Genomic DNA, 18,763 nt, shown 5'->3' on the forward strand with positions numbered 1-18,763 from the left:
TTTTCCAAAGATCACATCAGGAATACAGAAATGAAAAACCAGGAGCTGAAGCTTATGTACCAGGAATGGATAAATTGGACTAAGATACAGTGCAACTGTTCTAAAGATATAAGGGTTTAATAAGAGTTAACAGCTATTGCCCAGGAGCAAATCACACAAACAAAAACTAAGGGGCAGAGCTGCAAGAGAGGCACCTTAGGAATACGGGTTGCTCATGACTGCTAGGACTGCAGGAAGATTCTATTATACTTTTACAGCTCTGTCCAGAGCAGGATAAAAGCAGGTAGAGACAGCAAGCCTGCTTTAATCAGCCCCACGCTCAAGTTGAAAACATATTTTTTTATTGTAGGTAAGAAAAAGATGAATTAATTTCTACAACCTCTTCCCTTATGCTGTGGAAGATGTTACAAGAACAGTTATCAACAAACACTAGGCCACAGCTGCACACTAAGCCTGGTGCTGCTGTGTCATGCTTCCTTTGCAGGTAGATGCAAAGAGAAAAAGATATGGAGATAGCTGTTGAGATGGTGCCAAAAAAAAGTTTAGCAATAACCATGAACACACAGAATTTGAAAATAGTTCTGGTTTTAAAGGCAAAATGGTAACAACTCACAGTCTATGCTTCCCACACTAGTGGTCCCAAGCAAAGGGACTACCTAGAGATTTAATTATTGTAGGGAATGTTATATTGGGATCCATCAGTCAGGGACACTGTCTCTGCAAAGCTACCTAGGACCATGCTGGAGAAAGCCATGCCTGACACAACTTTCTTTTTTCTGACTCTGACAGCAAGAAACCAGGATTATCTGGCAGTAGGAACTCTAAGTGCCAAAGCACAGTATATGATACATGGGCTTTACAACAAAATGCAAGTTACCCCAAAACTAGTGACAGAAGGCATTTATAAACCAAGGACAGTTTTCATTGCAATCTGATAACTCCAACCAGAGCCTGCTAACATCAGATATCCCCTCCTGTGACCAGAGCTCATGCTCACATATAGAGCTAGGGGAAGAAGGAGGAAGCAGGGAGATGTTTGGGGTGATGGAATTCATCTCCCCGAGTAACCCAGCTCTCCTAGAGATGGCTGAACACATGCCTGCCCATGGGAAGCACTGAATTAATTCCTTGTTTGGCTTTGCTTGTGTGTGCAGCTTTTGCTTTATCTGTTAAACTGTCTTTCTTTATCTCAACCCATGAGTTTACTCACTTTTACTCTTCCAATTCTCTCCCCCATCCCATCCCATCCCATGGGGGAGAGAGCAAGTGGCTGTGTGGGGATTAGTCACTGTCTGGGTTTAAACCACAAGCTGAAATCTTATACAGCTCAAAACTCAGAAGTAAATCAGCTGACAGGCTCCCCTCTTGTCCTAAGTGCTAGATTTAAACCAAGCCTTTTGCCAGGATTATACTGCCACTCTTCTCCCCTGAACCAGCACTTTCTGGTTTTGTTTGTCACTCCTTGATATGGGTTATCCCTATGCCAACAGATTTAATTTATGCAAACTGTTCTTATCAAACTCGCTGGAAGACTCAGCCTAGAGATGGCAGCATTTGCCACAGCATCATCTAAACCACTGGCTGGAACTGCTGTAACAAATACAGGAAAAACAGAAACAGCTCTCCCATTGTTTTTGAACTAATCTCCAGTTGTTATAAGAGCACAAGGGGTAGTGCCCAGAACCAGTTAAAATCCAAATATTAAAAGACTCAAACTGAGTAAGGAAAGACTTGGGCTTTAGCCCCCCATACAATAATAAGTTTTGAAAATAAATAGTGGGTTGAAAAAAACATTTTGGCCTTCATTGTCCTCTTGGACTCATAATAAAAATTTCTCCCACAACAAAGAATAAATAAAACAAAACTATTAAATCAAAACTTTTTGTACAGATCAATACACAGACAAGACAGACAAGTATGGAATGAAAAGATTTATTTTTTATTCTTTAGGTACTTGAAGTTTCAACCACTGTGCTACGGAAAAGAATGCTGTGCACAAAGAGCCATACCATCCACCAATTAATTTTCCAAGTTCTTCAATTCTGTCACTGACAAATGACCACATCTCAGAACAGTTTTTGTGTATTCTAAAAATTGCCTGTAATCAAAACATTCTCTCAATTCCAGAGATGTTGCAATTTTGCTGCTTTAGTTGGAAATGCAAAATAGAAAGTATAAGAGAATGGACTGCAAGCAACCTTGCCCCTGATGAATTACAGCAGTGCTAATTATCAAAGAGGAGGAACTGCCTTGCCCTTAATGGGATACGGCTGTGTCCAATGAGGATGGGTGTTATAAAAGAGTAGGTTAGTTGGTCAAGGGGGAGAGGCAGAGAGAGATAGAAAATGGAGAGTTTTTTTTTTGTTTTTTTGGTTTTTTGTTTTTTTGTTTTTTGGGGGGGGGGTGTTTGGTTTTGTTTTTTTGTTGGTTTTTGGCTGGTTTTTTTTTGTTTGTTTGTTTTTTCTGGCCCTGCTGTGAGGGGCTGCTGATGGGGCCTGCTGCAGTCAAGAGTCTGGGAGTAGTTGGAGTCTGCTGGCAGTGCTATCTACTGCAACAGTACTGAACTTGATTTGGAAAATTAATTTTAAGTTACAGAAGTACCAAAGCAGCAGAGCATTTTATGGTATAATCAAGCACGCATATCAACAGTTTGGGCAATCAGTCTCTTCTTTCAGCAACACAAAAATCTCAAAGAAATAAGTACACTTGTCACTGGTCCTGCTTCAAGTCTTTGCCCACAAGCATTGAAGTGACAGGGTGCATAGAGGCCCTATGCTCCAGAAATGTCTTGACAGCCAGATCCCGACTCTTGTCAAAACCATAAAGGTCCCTGTAAAAAAAGGAGTGGGGGGAGGCACCATTACAAAAATCCAGGAAAATAATACAACTAGGGATTTTCCTAAGGTTTTACTTTTCCCTCAAAAGCCTTGCCTTATGTGCATCCTGGCACTAAGCTCTTTTCTCTGCAGAAAAATGTCAGCAAGTGGAAAGCGCCTCTGAAGATAATCTTGTTCACAGTATACAGAGAATTCTGTGTTATGCCACATCAACAATTTCAAGCATTATTCATTCCATTATACTAGAAATGTCAAGAGCATGAGCTCCTGTGATTTGGAGATTACTTTTACCTGAACAATGGTCGAGTAAACTTCATCCTGCCCTGATCTGTTGCCATTTTTAGAGCCAGAGGAATAGCTGCTTCCCACTTGGACCTGATACAGAGGCGCAGCCATCTGGGGGTGGAAGAAAAAGGTTGCACTTATAATTTCACTTGTGGTAGTGTGGTGGTTGGTTATCTAATGATTCTGCTCCCATAAATGCTTTGAGCACTGCTGTGTCATCATGGGAATGAGATTCTAGCTCAACATCAAATATTTAGTGTTTGACTAGCACATTACATACATCAGCTTTTTTGTACAACAGGAAAAGATTGCAGCCAAGTTCCTCCAAAATGGAGGATTATTTTCTGCAGCTATGTATTTTTTATATTACAATAGTGCCCAGTTGCATCACTCAGAACTGAACTGTACAGCACTTGTTCCATTTGTCCAATGGATAAAACAACCAACCAACCAAATGAAATTGAAACCAGCTATTATTTTGCTTTAAAAGGAAATTGATCATGTTACAAGAAGTAGAAACCATACAAAATGTTTAACCTTTGTTATCAGGTCATCAGGTTCCTTTGCTAGCATGCCAGATTAAAATAAAGAACAGCTTATCTGCTGACCACTGAGTTCTTCTACTAGAAGACTGTATTTGCCCAGTTCATGAATAACAGGATACCAAGCACGGTGCCTGCACATGCATTTACAAAACCACAACAACAAAACCCCAAACCCAAACCCTGTCCCAGTTCTCTAAACCAGGATGTCTTAGGTGAAGCAGGACAACTTGTTTTATGAAAACATTTAATATTTTAGAAGTGCCCATACTAGAACAAACCTGAATCTTATTTCAGAGTTGTTTATAGCATTGAAGTTATATACTTCCTGCATGCGTTGGACATGTGACAATGGAAGAGGTGCCTGAAAAAGAAATTGCACAGTCAGAATAAGCCAGAGGAAGACTTCAAGCCAGACATTTCAATAATAAACAGAGTAATTCAGGATGATTGGTGCTACAAAGGAACTCAAGTCCTACCATGATAAATATTTTATTTGTTCCTTTTATCTTTCCAATGTATGGAAAGGGGCAAGGAATAAATATTAGCTAATTCCCACATTCTGTACTTTTGAAACATTCAAGACAAAGTATTTTTGTTCAATTTTATTTATAGCTTATTTGCTATAACATTTGATACAGACCAATTCAAACACCTCATGGTTTTGGTTTTAGCTTTCAATCCAAAACACTTTGTGTGCCGTTCAGTAGCTGAAGAGCCAGACATAATAAGAGAGGCAAGGCTGAAGTTTTCAATAACTATGCATGGTGAGAGCAGATTAATTTAGCAAAACCTAAAAGAAAAAGAGTAGCTTAATTTCAAAGTCTGCTCTTGTGATACCAGAATCAAGTCATCCCAGGTGTGCATTTACCTCCAGAAGCAACAGTGCCAGGAACTCAATTAACTGATGAGATGACATTTCCTTCAGGTCTGCTGAGCTGAATGAGCCCAAATCACTTTCTTTTGCCTAAAAGAGAACAGGTACTTAATTTTTAATAGGTATTTCAAAACACAATCAGGTGTAATTTTCTGTTTTCATATCCACACTGTTGTGCCATTTCACTTAAAGATACTGATTTGTATCTGTGCAATAAGGAGAAGCGAGGGACTTCAGCTGCTCTCTGATGTTTATATTCTTCACTTATTTCTCTTCACTGATCTTTTTATCCCCACTGTCCTTCTGTTAGTTAAGTGAAAAATCAAATACTTTTTTATAAAAAGTAACATTCAGAAAAAGAAAGTTAAAAGATAGGATGCAAGTACAGTGAAAAGCTACAGAGGTAACAAAAGCAGGGTATGCTGAATTCTCTATTAGTTGTATGACTTTTATGCTTCAAACTAGGAGACAATTATGTGGTATTAATTAATGTACTTTATGTACCAGTTTTTGATGGGAAATACATACTAACTCCAGTATACCATAGAGGAACAACTGCTAATACAATATAATCAGTAATGTAGAGGTATCCTGGCATTTGTTTTTAAATCAAGCCATAATATCAAGGTTTAAAGAGTATTTTCCATTTGGTTACTACATATGTATTACAAGAAGTTGGCTCTGTGCCTTGTTAAAATATGGACTGCACTTCACAGACAGAAGTCACAGCTAATCCCCTGACTCTACATTGAACATCTAGTCTAGGGAAATGCAAAATCCCTGGCAGCCATACTGTGACTATAAATACACACACTCTCAACAAATGAGATTTTAGAAGAGAATGGCTCACTTTGTATAACAAAAAATACTAGCTTTTCAAAATAGAGACACTTCAGCATTCTTTAACCACTCACTTGGATCCATCTTTGGCTCAAGGCAATGCAAGCATTTGATAGTGTCGTATCATACCTGTCAAATATTAAAAACAAAGGTTCACGTAATGAAATAACCACAGAATAAAAGACTGAAAACATTAACAGTGACTATTTTTACTGCTATATACACCTACATAGTACTAGGGCATTTTCCAATAAAACATAAGATTTTCACCCTGTTTACAAACTGCTTCATGACTTTTAGGAAAATCCCATGCAATCTGGAGAAGGAAAAGATGAACTACAGAAGAGTGCAGCTTACGTAGGCTTCACTGGTGGCATTCCTGGAGCATGAAACCACGAGTTCCAGTCAACTTTATCAAGAATATCTACCTACAAAGCAACACAAAACCTTATTAAATTTTAAATCTGATTTTAGGGTTTTTTTTGAGTGTGAGTTTTAAAATGAAATCTAGTTTCAATCTTTTTATTTGTTTTGATAACACTCCTCGAATTACCCGAAGAATCCTACACTTCAAAACAAAGCATTCCCCTCTACAAAAAGAAAAAAAAAATAAAAGGCATCTTAATGCAAACCCACCTTCACAAGGTCCCAGATTACATCATATTAAGTTCTTGAAATAAAGAAAAGAAATATAAAGAACTGGTGTTTAAATAAGTTCTGACCTCAGTGTGAATTTCACATAATTAAAGGTTTCAAGCAATCAGTTTTAAATATTACCCAACCTTATCCTTGAAGTAGGAGTACAAAAACTTCTTCCAATCCTCAGTTATGATGCTCTTATAAGCAAACGTCTGAACATAAGCCTTCAAGAAGCCAATGAAGACATCTAACAAAAAAGAAAACGTTTTAGTGTTTGAAATTAAGGTGGAAAACAAAAACATATAAAATCTGACTAATGCTTACCTGGGCCTCCAAGGAGCTGTTCAAGGTAAAAAAGTAAAGCAAAGCCTTTCTCATATGGCACAGATGAATAGGCAACATCAGGATCTACTTCATCCAGATTAATGACGAGGTTAGTTACAGGATTTTTATCTCCAAGAGTATTTATCTGTGTCAAAGACACAAGAACACATATCAATCTAGGAAAACTGGCACTCCTGCAGATCTCTACTAATTGTATTTATAAAGGTATAAACCATCCAAAATTGAGACAGCTTCATTTCAAAGCATTCTCCTTCTTTTTCCAAAGTTCTGGATCTTAACAAACCTTAAATTACTAAAATTTAGAATCAACCACCCTGTGCTCCAGCTGTCTCAAAGCAGTTAATTACTATCATGTCTGTCATAACCATGAGCACCTATTAGTCTGGCTATATTTATCCCCTTATTAACCAACTATTTGAACTACTTTGATTTGAACTATCATTAAGCCTTTGAATTTAAAACCTCTGTTGACAGAAGGAGAAGTGCCAGCAAAACTTCAGCTCTGAATATCGGTAGAACAAATTTCAGGCTGCTCAGGGAACTAGTAAGATATCACAGACTAGAAATGTGAAAACTAAAAACAAAACACAAAACTAAACAACTCTCTTAGACAGTAAGAAATCAGTTGTTTGCTTGAGGCACTGGAAATTCTGATGGCATGGGCTGCAGATAATTTTGATAAACATTCAGCTGCTTAGCAGTACGCAAACAGGTAATACTGCAATTTAGTCACACCCAGAACAACCAGAAGAGGCTGGAAAGATGTTTATCCTTACAAAAAAGCTTAAAACAATTCAAAAAGCTTTATCTAATCTGAGTATATGAAGCTATTCCCTTGGGTAGCAATCAAACACCTTGGAATCAAAGTTGTTCATCCTCTAATAAGAAAGCATTAGGAAAGCTGAGAAGAAAAATTTTATTTGTGGGAAACACATATGATGACTTGAAAAGTATTTACCGTGTTCTGCAGTTCTCGCCAACCTCCGAGGGCCTGAAAGTGCCTGAACTGCTCACCAAACAACCGGCCACCGATCCTGCGCTCCAGGTACACAGTATGACCCTCATTCAGCCTGCAAAGACACTGATGAAGTCAGCACTGGTAGGATGGTAAAATCAATTTAACTAGTCTCTTTACAGATTAAATTTAAAATATGATTTGCATTGCATTGAAATCATACCCACCAAAAATGCTCCCATGTTTTGTTGGTTACCAAGTTTCCCGTCCAGCTATGAGAGATTTCATGCGCAATAACCTAAAACACAAAACCAGATCCACCATTTTAGACTCCTCTGGGAAAAAAACATCAGATCCCAATAGAAAGAACAAAATGTTGATGGGATCTCATTTGCTATGTTATGTTCACAAAGTCAGTTAGCAATTCACAGTTCTGTAGACCTATCCATATGAATTTTAAGCAGAGGACCAATGCTACCCTAGCTGACAGAAACAATTTTCAACATCCAGCCTGCAAGCCATAGAGCCATACTGATCAACAGCTTGGTGTAGGTAAGTTGTTCATGAAATCACATTTCAGAATACAGAATACCAAGTGATGGACTAGTATTGCTTTCTCACCTAAGCAACTTCTGCAATGGGAAAGCTAATGACGCATGATACATTAAAAAGTATCCATGTCAAATATTTCAGTATTCTTTGTTTAAGACAATCTTTTTTTTTAAGTTTAGCAGTACATCAGTCTAGTAAAAAGACAGGCAATAAAATTGCATTCAGAGTATTCAACTTTGCAGAAAAAAAAAGACACAGAGGAAGAAGTTATTGCCTAATGATTTTGATGAGGCCAATTCAGTTGAGATTTTTAAACATATCTGTACATAGATGTTGTGGCTTAACGGGGCAGGAAAAGAGTTATGGAGCAGCTAACCTCAGCCCCCTGTGTATACAGGCTCTCATGACACTTCCATCTGTTGGTTATACAAAATAGATACTTTACAGAGTTTACTGAAAATTAACACTCACTTTTGTAAGAGCTTGTGACTTAGTGCCTTAACTTTTAATTTCCCCAATGAAAAGAGATCAAGTTTTCAGGTATTTATTATAAAGGAATTCAGATACATCTTCAAGTTGTGTTCTACTTGAAGAGGTGAATATTTTTGACTTACGTTTGATAGAGATCGATCACCTGCCTAAAAAGAAGAGGGAAAGACAAGTTAGTTGTTAGGTTTAAGTCAGCCTCAAAATAGATCACTTCATGCAATTTCTTGTATGATCCCTAACTCCAAAGGAGGCAGGAACATTTACAGGTCTTTCTAGGAAGAAGACTAATCCAATTTGTGCATTAATATCCATCTCCTAATTGACAATGCAAGCCCTGAGGAAGAGGTGACTTTTATCGCTGCTGTACTCACCAGTAGTGTTGGAGTTACAAAAGTAAGACAAGGATTCTCCATACCACCATAAGGAAAAGAAGGTGGTAAGACTAACAAATCATACTGTCCCCACACATAAGGTCCTGCCAAATCTTCTGCTGTTTTCAGCATAGCTTCAGCCTGAAAAAAGAACTCACATTAGTTTCTAAGATGATTTTTTACTACAAACACTGAACAAATAATAAGCTATTGATCCCATTTTTCATTCTCTTTCACCTTGACAAGTCCCACATGTAAAACAAGTATGGGACTGTATCAATATGTATTTTCAGTACTAAGTTTGTACTGCAATAGAATAATAGCATTTTGTGGGATGGGAGGAAGAGAAAGGAGAATTAAAGATGACCAAAACAGTGAACTGTAGTCTGTTTCTTTTCCAATACTATGTGAAATAGTTATCTTACAACACTGTTTTTCGTTGTAGTTAATTACTCACCTCAGAAAATTCATAGGCTGATTTATCCACTAGTTCCTTTTCAGCCCACACCAGTGTCCTTGGGCCAATCTTTCTGTTGAAAGTAAAAAAAGTACGAACCAGAAGTAATTCTATGGGAAACTAATACAGACAGCATATGTGTAACTGTGCTCTTGAGTAACCCACATTGCAGAGGAAACTCATTAGAGAATCTTTGTCTGCTTTTTCTCTCCATTGCTGAAGCAAAGGCTTAGAAAACAAAACAAACAACACGCCTGCATTATTCAGCACAAAGGAACAGGAAAACCACTTACGGATTTTTAAACACTATCAAGCCCTAATATAAAAACATTATTGTGGCCTAGATTAACACAACCTTTTGCCAATGAGAAATGAGGCTGAAGCAATACTTTTCTGCCTTTGACAGAAAAGGCTTATCTGTTAACAGACAAGGCTTATCTGTTAACTAGGAAAAAGCATCTAGTCCCTGTGCTAAATTTTAACCACTAAGGGCTTTTTCAGGTCCCAACTCTTTATGCTGTTTCTCTAATTTACAGCACAAGTAAAAAAATTATCCAAGAGCAAATCAACATACGTGCACTTTGATACAAATAAACAGGTTAACTGAATCTATAAGACCCTTTAAATTTAGAAATAAGACCAAGAAACAATTTTAAAAAAAGCTCAAAAATTTATTGTGGTTATTAATATTTATACATAGTACAGATTCACTCACCTACTTTCTAAGGCTCCAACCACTAAAGCAAACAAGTAGCAAGGTATGGGAACCTAGTGGAGAACATAGGAAAAATAAAGAAATCTTATTTGTAATGTCAGTTATCAGACATCAGAAGAAGAACAAAAGTATATAAATAAAGAAGTTTTCCTCCAGAGTTTCCTGCCTTAAAGGCAGGCACTGTCTTTTCAAAAACATTGTTCTTTCTTCCTGAATGATACTCTTTATCTACAGGATGTACTTGCTTCATAGGTGTTTCAGGCAAAACCCACAAAACTGTAAGTATCATCTCTGTTGAAAAAATCTGCATACAAAATTCCTGCTGGTTTGGATTCTCTTCAAAAGCAAGTCAGTTTTCCATATTCATTTCAGTTCCATTACATTTTATGGAAGGAGAAGTTAAGAGATACTGCTCAGATAAAGGGCAGTTTTATCACACAGAAGGATGCAAGAAGAGCTTTAATGAAGTAAACAAGAATATTTATGGATATAAATACATTAAAGACAAAAGATTCAGGAAAAAAATCAAAATGTATATATTTGATTTCCATGTTTGGAATTAAAAAAACTCTAAATATTTTTTATTTCAATGAAAAAACTCCTAACTGAAGTATCTTTATAGAGAACTGCTTTCTCCAGGTGCTCTGGAAAGAAAAGAGGATCATACAGCCACCCCTGTAAAAGTTTCACTTCATCTGAATTTAAACAATGTTAAATAAGTAAGACTTTAAATCATAATTAGCTGGAGACACAATTTCAGAAAATTTTATTCTACTATAATCCACAAACCATTTAAATATTGCTTATCAAAATACCCATATCATCATCTGTGTTTAATTTTACCTATTAACCCACAGAACATATTATTGAAAAGAACAAAGTCCCTTGACTTATGTTATAGATGAGTTAAGAAAAAACTATTAGTACACCTCCACATTTTGACGTCCAACTTACTAATTTGACATTTTGAAATTCAAATGTCAATGACTGTTGGGTTGTAAACCTGTTTTTACAGAGGTTGCTCTCCACTATTCTTCTTTCCAGCCTGGCTATGCAGGAGCAGAGAAAGTAGTTTTAGGTAAGGCTCAGCACACATACATATCCAAGAGCTTGATGCATTTGCCTTTTTCATCTGAGGAAACAGACACCTCTTCTAACAAATCACTGTCAGCATCAGGCGATGTGTGTGTCCTTTTTCATGTCTTCTTTCATTTATGTATTTTGTGCTTAATGTGGGGTTTTTTTAAGAAAAGCAAGTTTTTTTTAAAAAAAGTAATGGTTTCTGTATCAGAAAGTGTAGCATAATTTCAATTACACTAAATGTTATTTCTTGTATAGGTCTATCATGCTTATCAACAGTGTATTCCTAGATAACATTCATCTCTGGATTACACAAACACAGAAGTCTTCTGTACTCGACTGAGAGTGGCAAATGTTTTGGCTCCACAGAGAGGGCAGGGCACTGTCTACTGATGAGCTCACAGATAAGGGAACTCTTTTTTTCCCCTCTCTCAGGTTTCATGCAGCAGCCAAATCAAACGCGACAGCTGCTGCAGCTCAGAGTACTCTGACCCCCTCCTCTTCTCCAGTCACATCATACCATTCCTCCTTGCAGTTATTCAGTGTCAACAGCCCAGATCTTATGTTAATTTTATCTGCTTGTCCAGCAAAATGAACTGGGCTTACCAGAAGAGCTCATAAACACCAGAACCGTAACCCAAAAAACTGTGAGAACAAAAATGCCAGAAAAGTAAATCATGACTGCTGCTTTATGAGCAGTGGAATTGTTAGACTAGCTGCACCATTTACTAAAACTTCCAGAGAACAGTAATCTTTGATTGGCTGGAGATGCTTTCTTTCCATAGAAACCAAAGTTTTCACATTCAAAAATTTTTTTTAAATTTGTTGTTAGAATTTGCCTAACTTCAAGCTAAAATTTGGTTCTGATGCTGAATTTCACTGCTTAGATCTTGGTGAGCTTAAAATTTGCAGGGTCTGTTTTCCAAAACTTCCTCACATATTATTTGCATCTGCACTATTTTCTAAAAATCAGTACAGACAGAAAGGGCTGTGATAGAACTAGTTTTGAGTATTGAAACATTTTCAAAAGTTGAATTTGGCTTTTCTGGGAATGCCAAAAAAGACCAGTAAACAGCACCAGCACTTACTGGTTGTCTTCTCAGAGCTGGAGTTCCATAAGGCCTCCCATTTCTGGAGTGGCAAAAACCCATGTGAGTCACATGATTTATCCATGAGCTCAAAACCATACCTGAGGCACCTGTGAGCTGCACAGGTCAGCAGTAAGACCTCGTGCAGCCCTTTCCCAGCATGGAGCACTTACGTTCTGGCTGAAGCGGTAAACCTTGTGTGCGCTGTCCTCCGGGTCGGGCGCCTCCCCGTCGCGGTTGGCGCTCATCAGAGCCACCAGCTCCTTCGGGACGGAAATCTGAAAGGGCACCCAAGCATATTGCTCCAGATTGCAAGGCAAGATGTATTCTATTACCATCTGTATGGCAGTTGTCTTTTGTCAAGTGGGCAGTTTGCCTTATCTCTCTCTCTGAGTGACCACAATCACTCCTCCCTCGGGAGGGGACACCTGCTGATAACAGACTGTTGGATGTCACTGCATGACTGATAAGAACTATAACATCCCTTTGTGAGATGCTCCGCCCAGAGGGAGGAGCCAAGCATTGCTACCCAGATATAATCCAGAGGTTCTGAGACACCAGCACGGCTTCTCCACTGGATTTCCCAGAGGAACAGCAGCTGCCTTTTCTTCCACTGGATCTTCGGAGGAAGAATACACCCTTTTCTACAGGATCCCTGCTCCAACAGAACCACACCTGACACTTCAGGAGGAATGCAGCCACATTTCCAATTGGACTGCTACCAACACCCTGACCCACAGGGTGTCAGGTTGGGTTCTGACTCTGTCAGTGTTGTTTTAGTGTACTGCATTGTTTATTTTATCCTTTATTTTTTTTCCTTTCCCTATTAAAGAAGTGTTATTTCCTGCTCCCATATTTTTTTTGCCTGAGAGCCCCTTAATTTAAAATTTATAGCAATTCGGAGGGGTGGGGAGGGTTTACAGTCTCCATTTCAGGGGAGGCTCCTGCCTTCCTTAGCAGACTCCTGTCAAGGCAGGAGACCAAGGCACATAAACAATGCAGCTGGCACTCAGCTTTACACTCCACACTACAAGCAGCTGATAGCAAAGAGCAGCCCAGATCTGTTCTGTTGTTAGGTCATCTCTGTCAAGTAGAATACAAGGCATATGGAAAATGTTATCATGAAGACAGGCAATATTGAATTAATCAGAGGAGTACCTCCAACAGAAGTTAAAAGGCTCATTTGCTTCAGACAACTGAATTGTAATGTCACAGTGCACATCTATCCTCCTTTTTGCTTCCTTAAAACTGTTTACACCAGGACTGTCAGAGACACATTTTATGAAAAATCCTTTCCTTAGGATTTTTTCTTATGAGAAGCTGAGAGGCCTCAGAAACAAAATGTAAACAATGATTATCTGCTGCTGAGGAACACAACAGGTGCATCTTTGATTGGTCTCATGTGGTTGTTTTTAATTAATGGCCAATCACAGTCCAACTGTCTTGGACTGTCTTGGTCAGTCACAAGATTTTATTATCATTCCATTCTTTTTCTATTCCTTGCAAGCCTTCTGATGAAATCCTTTCTTCTATTCTTTTAGTAGAGTTTTAATATAATATATATCATAAAATAATAAATCAAGCCTTCTGAAACATGGAGTCAACATTCTTGTCTCTTCGCTCTTCCTGGGACCCCTGTGAACACCACCACACAGGACTGCAAATATCCCCTAGCTATAAAGCAGAATATATTACTTAAGGCATACATGAGAGCCTTTTCAAATGTTTTTTACTTCACAGCACTCTTTGCTGTCTTACTGCCAGCTTTTCCTGTTTTTAGAGCATCTTTCTTTCTTACTACTGCATTTTTACTACCTTTTGCAAATAGATACATAACAATGAAAAAAGAATTGACATATACAAAAAGGAAATGGTAAAGTTAGAGAACTGCCACAGGAAGATGAGCTCTTTCCTCTCATATTAAGGTGAAGGTCAATATTCTGGTTTTATATCAGGCCACATGCTGGCAGCTACCAAAAACCCTGCCCAATATAAATTCACCCATTGTAGCAGCTGTCTTGAGTTAAGACACATGACTTAGGTTCATCTACCTCTGCATAGTAGGTTAGTTTCACAGCAGGCGTGTCTTGGCATGGAAAAATGGCTCTGCAGTGGATAGCCTAGAGAGGGAGAAAGGAAAAGAAGATAAAACAAAAGTGTCCTTCTAATGCAGAGGACTAGAAATAAATCAATTAATACACTATAGCGCAAGTCCATACAGCTCCTCCAGAGAATTCATTATCTATGATCCAGTACTTCTATCACTTAGAGCTTACAGGCCTCTGTAAAAGGAATAATACTAGGTAAGGCAGATCAATAGACACAAGTATTGGTTGTAAAGAACCATTTGTTCTTTAACAAGGATACTGGAGTGGGTAAAGCAGTCCCAGAATTACCAAACTGTAAACATATAATAAAATCTTAACAACATCCTGACTTTAAGTGTTTTCATTTAGGACCTTTGACACACAGCTAGGAGTTACAGGCTACTGCTCTTCCCTTTTCTAGCCTTTCTCTCCAGTTCTTTAGAAACCAAGGGAAATTACAGTGGTATGTCAAGAAGTTTGGAAAAAATGAACTCAACCTGGCACTGGCTGAAGAGAAATGGGTGTTTCTTTCCAGAAGTTTGCTCTGGAGTAAACCACTGGAGAGCTGAAGACTGTGGAGAGCTTTCAAAAGAAATTTCAACAATTGCTTCTTGTCCCCTGTATAATAAAGAACACAGTCAGACTGTTTTGACACAAATCCTGATCACACTGAAATTCCTCTGCAAAGATGTCTGAAAAACAGGTCTGCAGCACCATCTCAAAAGCATTAAAAATGAGAACAAGTATCATATTAAAAAGCAATAATTCCCATTCAATTATGGTATTAAAAATGGCTAGCTGATTTCATTTTTTTACATCCCAAGGCACTTTTATTATTGTCTTTATGAACCAGAAACTTTTCCTCTTCAAGGAGAGCACAAACCTTTTCTTTAAACTATTTGGGCCAGCTACATGTATATAGTTTTGTCACAGCTAAGTAACCTTGTACATCTAAGTGTAAAAACCCCTCTGCAATACACAAAGAAAAAAGTGCAAAACCCTGCATAAGAAGATATATGATTTAATAACATAGAAAAAGTATCCTGTACATAAAAAAATTTAGACTTTTGTGTCTGACATTAATGTTCTTTAAGTATTATCCTTAAGAAGAAAATAACACCCTGAAAATTATCAGAAATTACAGAATCAATTCCTATGAACAGCAGGGGTTAACAAGAAAAAGAAATAGTTTCAGATTTTATTCAGGGTTTCAGAACTGGTGTCAAGTAAAAACTAACAGTTATGTGTAAGACAGGTATCAGTTTGCTAATGAGAGAACACACACCAACCTGACACTTTCATACTCTTATTTATTAAAAATGTATCTTAACCATCACTGACGCCCAAAGTACATGGAAGTACTTGCTTCTGTTCTCAGAAAGTTCCAGATTATACATGCAACTCTTGGAATAAACAATCCAGCCATAAATCAGAACAAACTTCAGCTAATCAGAGGAGCTGCACACTAGATAAGCTGACTAGGTATACTAATCTGGTTAATAACCAGTATTCCAAAGTACATATTAGACAAGAAAAGAGAAAATAACTGGCATTACCATAAGGCACTTTTGCTTTCTGAACAATCAGACTTCCAGTTGTAACTCTCACCCTTTCCTATTGCTGTTTTATTGATAGTTACATGGGGGACTACGTCTCACACTAGATTGTGAATTCCTATGGTCACACCTCACACCTCCCTCTTTTTTTTTCTTACCAGGAAATTTAGCACTTAAAAAAAAAAAAAAGAGGCAGCTGAAAGTCAAATAAAAGAAACAGGCCTATATTTCTGATGTGGCCTGTTTGCTCAAGTACTTAATTTTCAATTATTTCAAGTACTTAATGTTCAATTTCATAAGAGACCAGAAGTGTTTCTCCAGAAGGGACAACTATTTAATGACATTTCTTTCTCTTCCTCATTATTTGTATTTCTTAACTGCACTAATTCACAGTACAACATTAAAAAGAAAAAAAACTTGGAAACCAGACTAAACTGAAAGAGTTTTTAGAAGTAGCAACGAGTCATAAAAACCACACAATAATAAGTAAGAAGCAACTTGATATTCAAGTGTATTCAAACAAAGGAACTTCCTTATACAATCACAGCTTTCAGTTTTGGCACCATAGAGGACTGAGATACCACCGAGTTACAACATACAAAGCAAACTGCCAAAAAACATATTGTAATTTGGCAACAGCTTTTTAATTCATGCACCTTAAGAGGTAGACCACGGTTAGTTCACTCTCCATCATGCTGCCAAAACTCAAGTTCCAGCTTTCAGGGACTTGGACTTAGCATAGCCAACAAAATAAAACTTTGATTATTTGAAAACATGCTCCTATCTAATCATAGTGGTAACCTGAGGCTCTACAGAAATGCAGAACCAGCCCTTGCATAAAAGGAGATCCAACAGGGGCTGCTGCTCCTTGTGCTCCACACTGTAACAATTCTGAACCAGGCCGTTAAAGCAGAAACGGTATTACTGATGAGAAGCACTGGGAAAATTGTGATACATTTCACATCATTTTGCTACTCAGTTTAGTAATTTTGGACGTGATATAAGGTCTGGGGACGGGTACAAGCACTCCCGAAGTTTTGACTAATGAAATCCAAATATGACATTAATCTACAAGATCATACCAAACGAATGCAATACCCTCATTCTAATTTATAAGTCTCTTTGCAAGCCTTACTCAGCAACCCTATAGGCAGACAAGCAGCTTATACAGTGCATTTTCAAAACCACCTAGAGGAGCAGGCAAAAGTATGTACCTTCTTAGTTCATTTGGAAACGTGATTTCTAGAGGGGTCCCCTTGAAACTGTGCTTTTCTCCAAAAGCAAATTGTGCATCCTGTCCATTTAAAGTCACTTTAAATACCCGTACGTCTTTTGTATCCAGGACCTGTGATAAAGAACATATTGCATACCAGTTAAATAGCGTAAAATAATAAATGCAGCACTATGAAATCTTAAACACAAGTCTCTGTGAAGGAAAAAGTATTTTCTAAGTAAAACCAGAAAAGCTGACTAACTGTGTTGACCACCAGGAACCAGCATTTTAAGAGAGCAGCACTGAACTGGGAAAGCTGGAGAGAAAAAAGGAAGAAAACCAACTTCTGACCATAGAAGTGAGTTTATCAAGAAAAATACTCAGGTAACCACTCCACAGTACTGCTATGAAGCGAGGAGAACGGTATAAAAGCCCCTGCTAAGGCTTCAGTCCTGGAACACGCCACTGCAAATCCAGACCTTCATGCAATGGAAGGTGAATTAAATAGTGCAGCACTCATTTTTAGCACGAACGAGGCGTTACTCTTTATTGCTAATAGGACTGGCCTTTTTCCCTAAAAAAATAAGCGCCAGCCACAAAAGAATTTTATGGAGTCAGCATGAGAAAAGCCCAGAACCCAGAAAGCCCAGAACTTCGAACATAATGTGAAGTTTAGGAGGTTCACATGCCTATATGCAGAGGTAACAGAGAAAGCAGCTGGCATAACGAAACACACAGGCGAAAAAGCCCTAAATGTAGATTTCCAGTGATTAATTCCCATCTTTTCGGCAGCATGCTCTTCGCCCCTTTAAAGGGAAGAGACAGCCTTGCCCTTCCCTTGCGCACCGCGCCGGCTCTCGGGGGCTAAGCGGGAACCGGGGGCTGCGAGGCGCTGTCAGCCTCGAGCCGAGCAGCAGCCAGGGGCGGCGGGTCCGAGGAGGGCCAAGCGGCGGCAGGGAAGGAAGGAAGGAAGGAAGGGAAGGACCGGGGCGACGGCCGAGGGAAGGACGGGGGAGAGGGAAGGACGGGGGAGAGGGAAGGCGGCACCGGCACGGGCTCCGGGCTCGCCCCTCACGGTCCGCGGGTCTCCTCGCGCCCCCCGCCCCCCCTCCCCCGCCGTTACCAGGCAGCGCAGCGCCTCGCGCTCCGCGCGCACGGTGAGGGCGGCCGTGCCCCGCAGCACCCGCGCGCCGAAGTCCGCGCGGCAGCGCAGGTGGAGGTGCCGCGTGAGGCAGCACGCGGGGGACGCGAAGGAGCTCGGGTCCGCCATCGCTCGCGCACCGTCTGCCCGCCCTGCCGTGCCGTGCCAGCCCGTGCAGCACAGAGCCCGCCGCGGAGAGGGGAGGGGAGGCTCCTGGGAGGTGTAGTGCCGCCCTCCCCGCGGAGAGGGCGGGGAAGAGGCGTGAGAACTACAAAACCCACAGTGCGTTACGAGAGAAGAGGGCGGACGGACCGAGCAGCATGAGTGGCCGTCACCAGAATGCGAAAGAACAAATAGAATATGAGCCCTACTGGAGGAGCAACGAATGTACAGTTCCTCGTTAGTATAGTGGTAAGTATCCCCGCCTGTCACGCGGGAGACCGGGGTTCGATTCCCCGACGGGGAGGTACGAAATATTTTTTCTCTAGTTGCCTCTACTGTAAGGGCAAAATCATTTTGGGAAATAAAAGCTGTTCCCAGACAGCCGTAGTAAAAACGTTCCGACTCTGAAGCAGGGAGAACAGAGCAAAACTTATCCGGATCTGACTGACTATCTGCTCCAGGGATGACGGAGTGGCAGAGTCTCACAAGATCAGCTGCAGAACTGAGTGCAGGCACAGGTAAAGTATTCTCA

The 18,763-nt window shown here is 39.4% G+C and overlaps 1 protein-coding gene and 1 non-coding gene across 2 annotated transcripts; one reads left to right on the forward strand and one right to left on the reverse strand.

Moving 5' to 3' along the window:
• Positions 1-1,918: 1,918 nt before the first annotated feature.
• LTA4H (leukotriene A4 hydrolase) lies at positions 1,919-18,230 on the reverse strand. The gene is made up of 19 exons (XM_036401528.2): positions 18,052-18,230; positions 16,930-17,060; positions 14,657-14,777; positions 14,124-14,192; positions 12,246-12,350; positions 9,905-9,957; positions 9,190-9,262; positions 8,733-8,873; positions 8,487-8,510; positions 7,548-7,618; positions 7,324-7,435; positions 6,345-6,489; positions 6,164-6,267; positions 5,739-5,809; positions 5,456-5,510; positions 4,536-4,631; positions 3,946-4,028; positions 3,129-3,233; positions 1,919-2,830 (listed from the first exon to the last, which is right to left on the reverse strand). The coding sequence occupies exons 1-19, from the start codon at positions 18,196-18,198 to the stop codon at positions 2,710-2,712; spliced, it is 1,827 nt and encodes a 608-aa protein (XP_036257421.1). The 5' UTR covers positions 18,199-18,230; the 3' UTR covers positions 1,919-2,709.
• A 233-nt stretch (positions 18,231-18,463) lies between these two features.
• On the forward strand, positions 18,464-18,535 carry TRNAD-GUC (transfer RNA aspartic acid (anticodon GUC)). The gene has a single exon. It is a non-coding gene; the product is annotated as a tRNA-Asp (tRNA).
• The last annotated feature ends 228 nt before the right edge of the window (positions 18,536-18,763 follow it).

Source organism: Molothrus ater, chromosome 5, assembly GCF_012460135.2.
Source record: "Molothrus ater isolate BHLD 08-10-18 breed brown headed cowbird chromosome 5, BPBGC_Mater_1.1, whole genome shotgun sequence".
In the NCBI taxonomy this organism is placed as follows: Eukaryota; Metazoa; Chordata; class Aves; order Passeriformes; family Icteridae; genus Molothrus; species Molothrus ater.

Excerpts from the sequence above, each read along its gene's own strand:
- LTA4H (XM_036401528.2), bottom strand. The coding sequence starts at position 18,198 with ATGGCGGACCCGAGCTCCTTCGCGTCCCCCGCGTGCTGCCTCACGCGG. Across the intron at positions 8,511-8,732 it reads TTGTAACTCCAACACTACTG|GCAGGTGATCGATCTCTATC; the intron begins GTGAGTACAGCA and ends TCTTCTTTTTAG. Across the intron at positions 3,234-3,945 it reads AACTCTGAAATAAGATTCAG|ATGGCTGCGCCTCTGTATCA; the intron begins GTTTGTTCTAGT and ends TTCCACCCCCAG.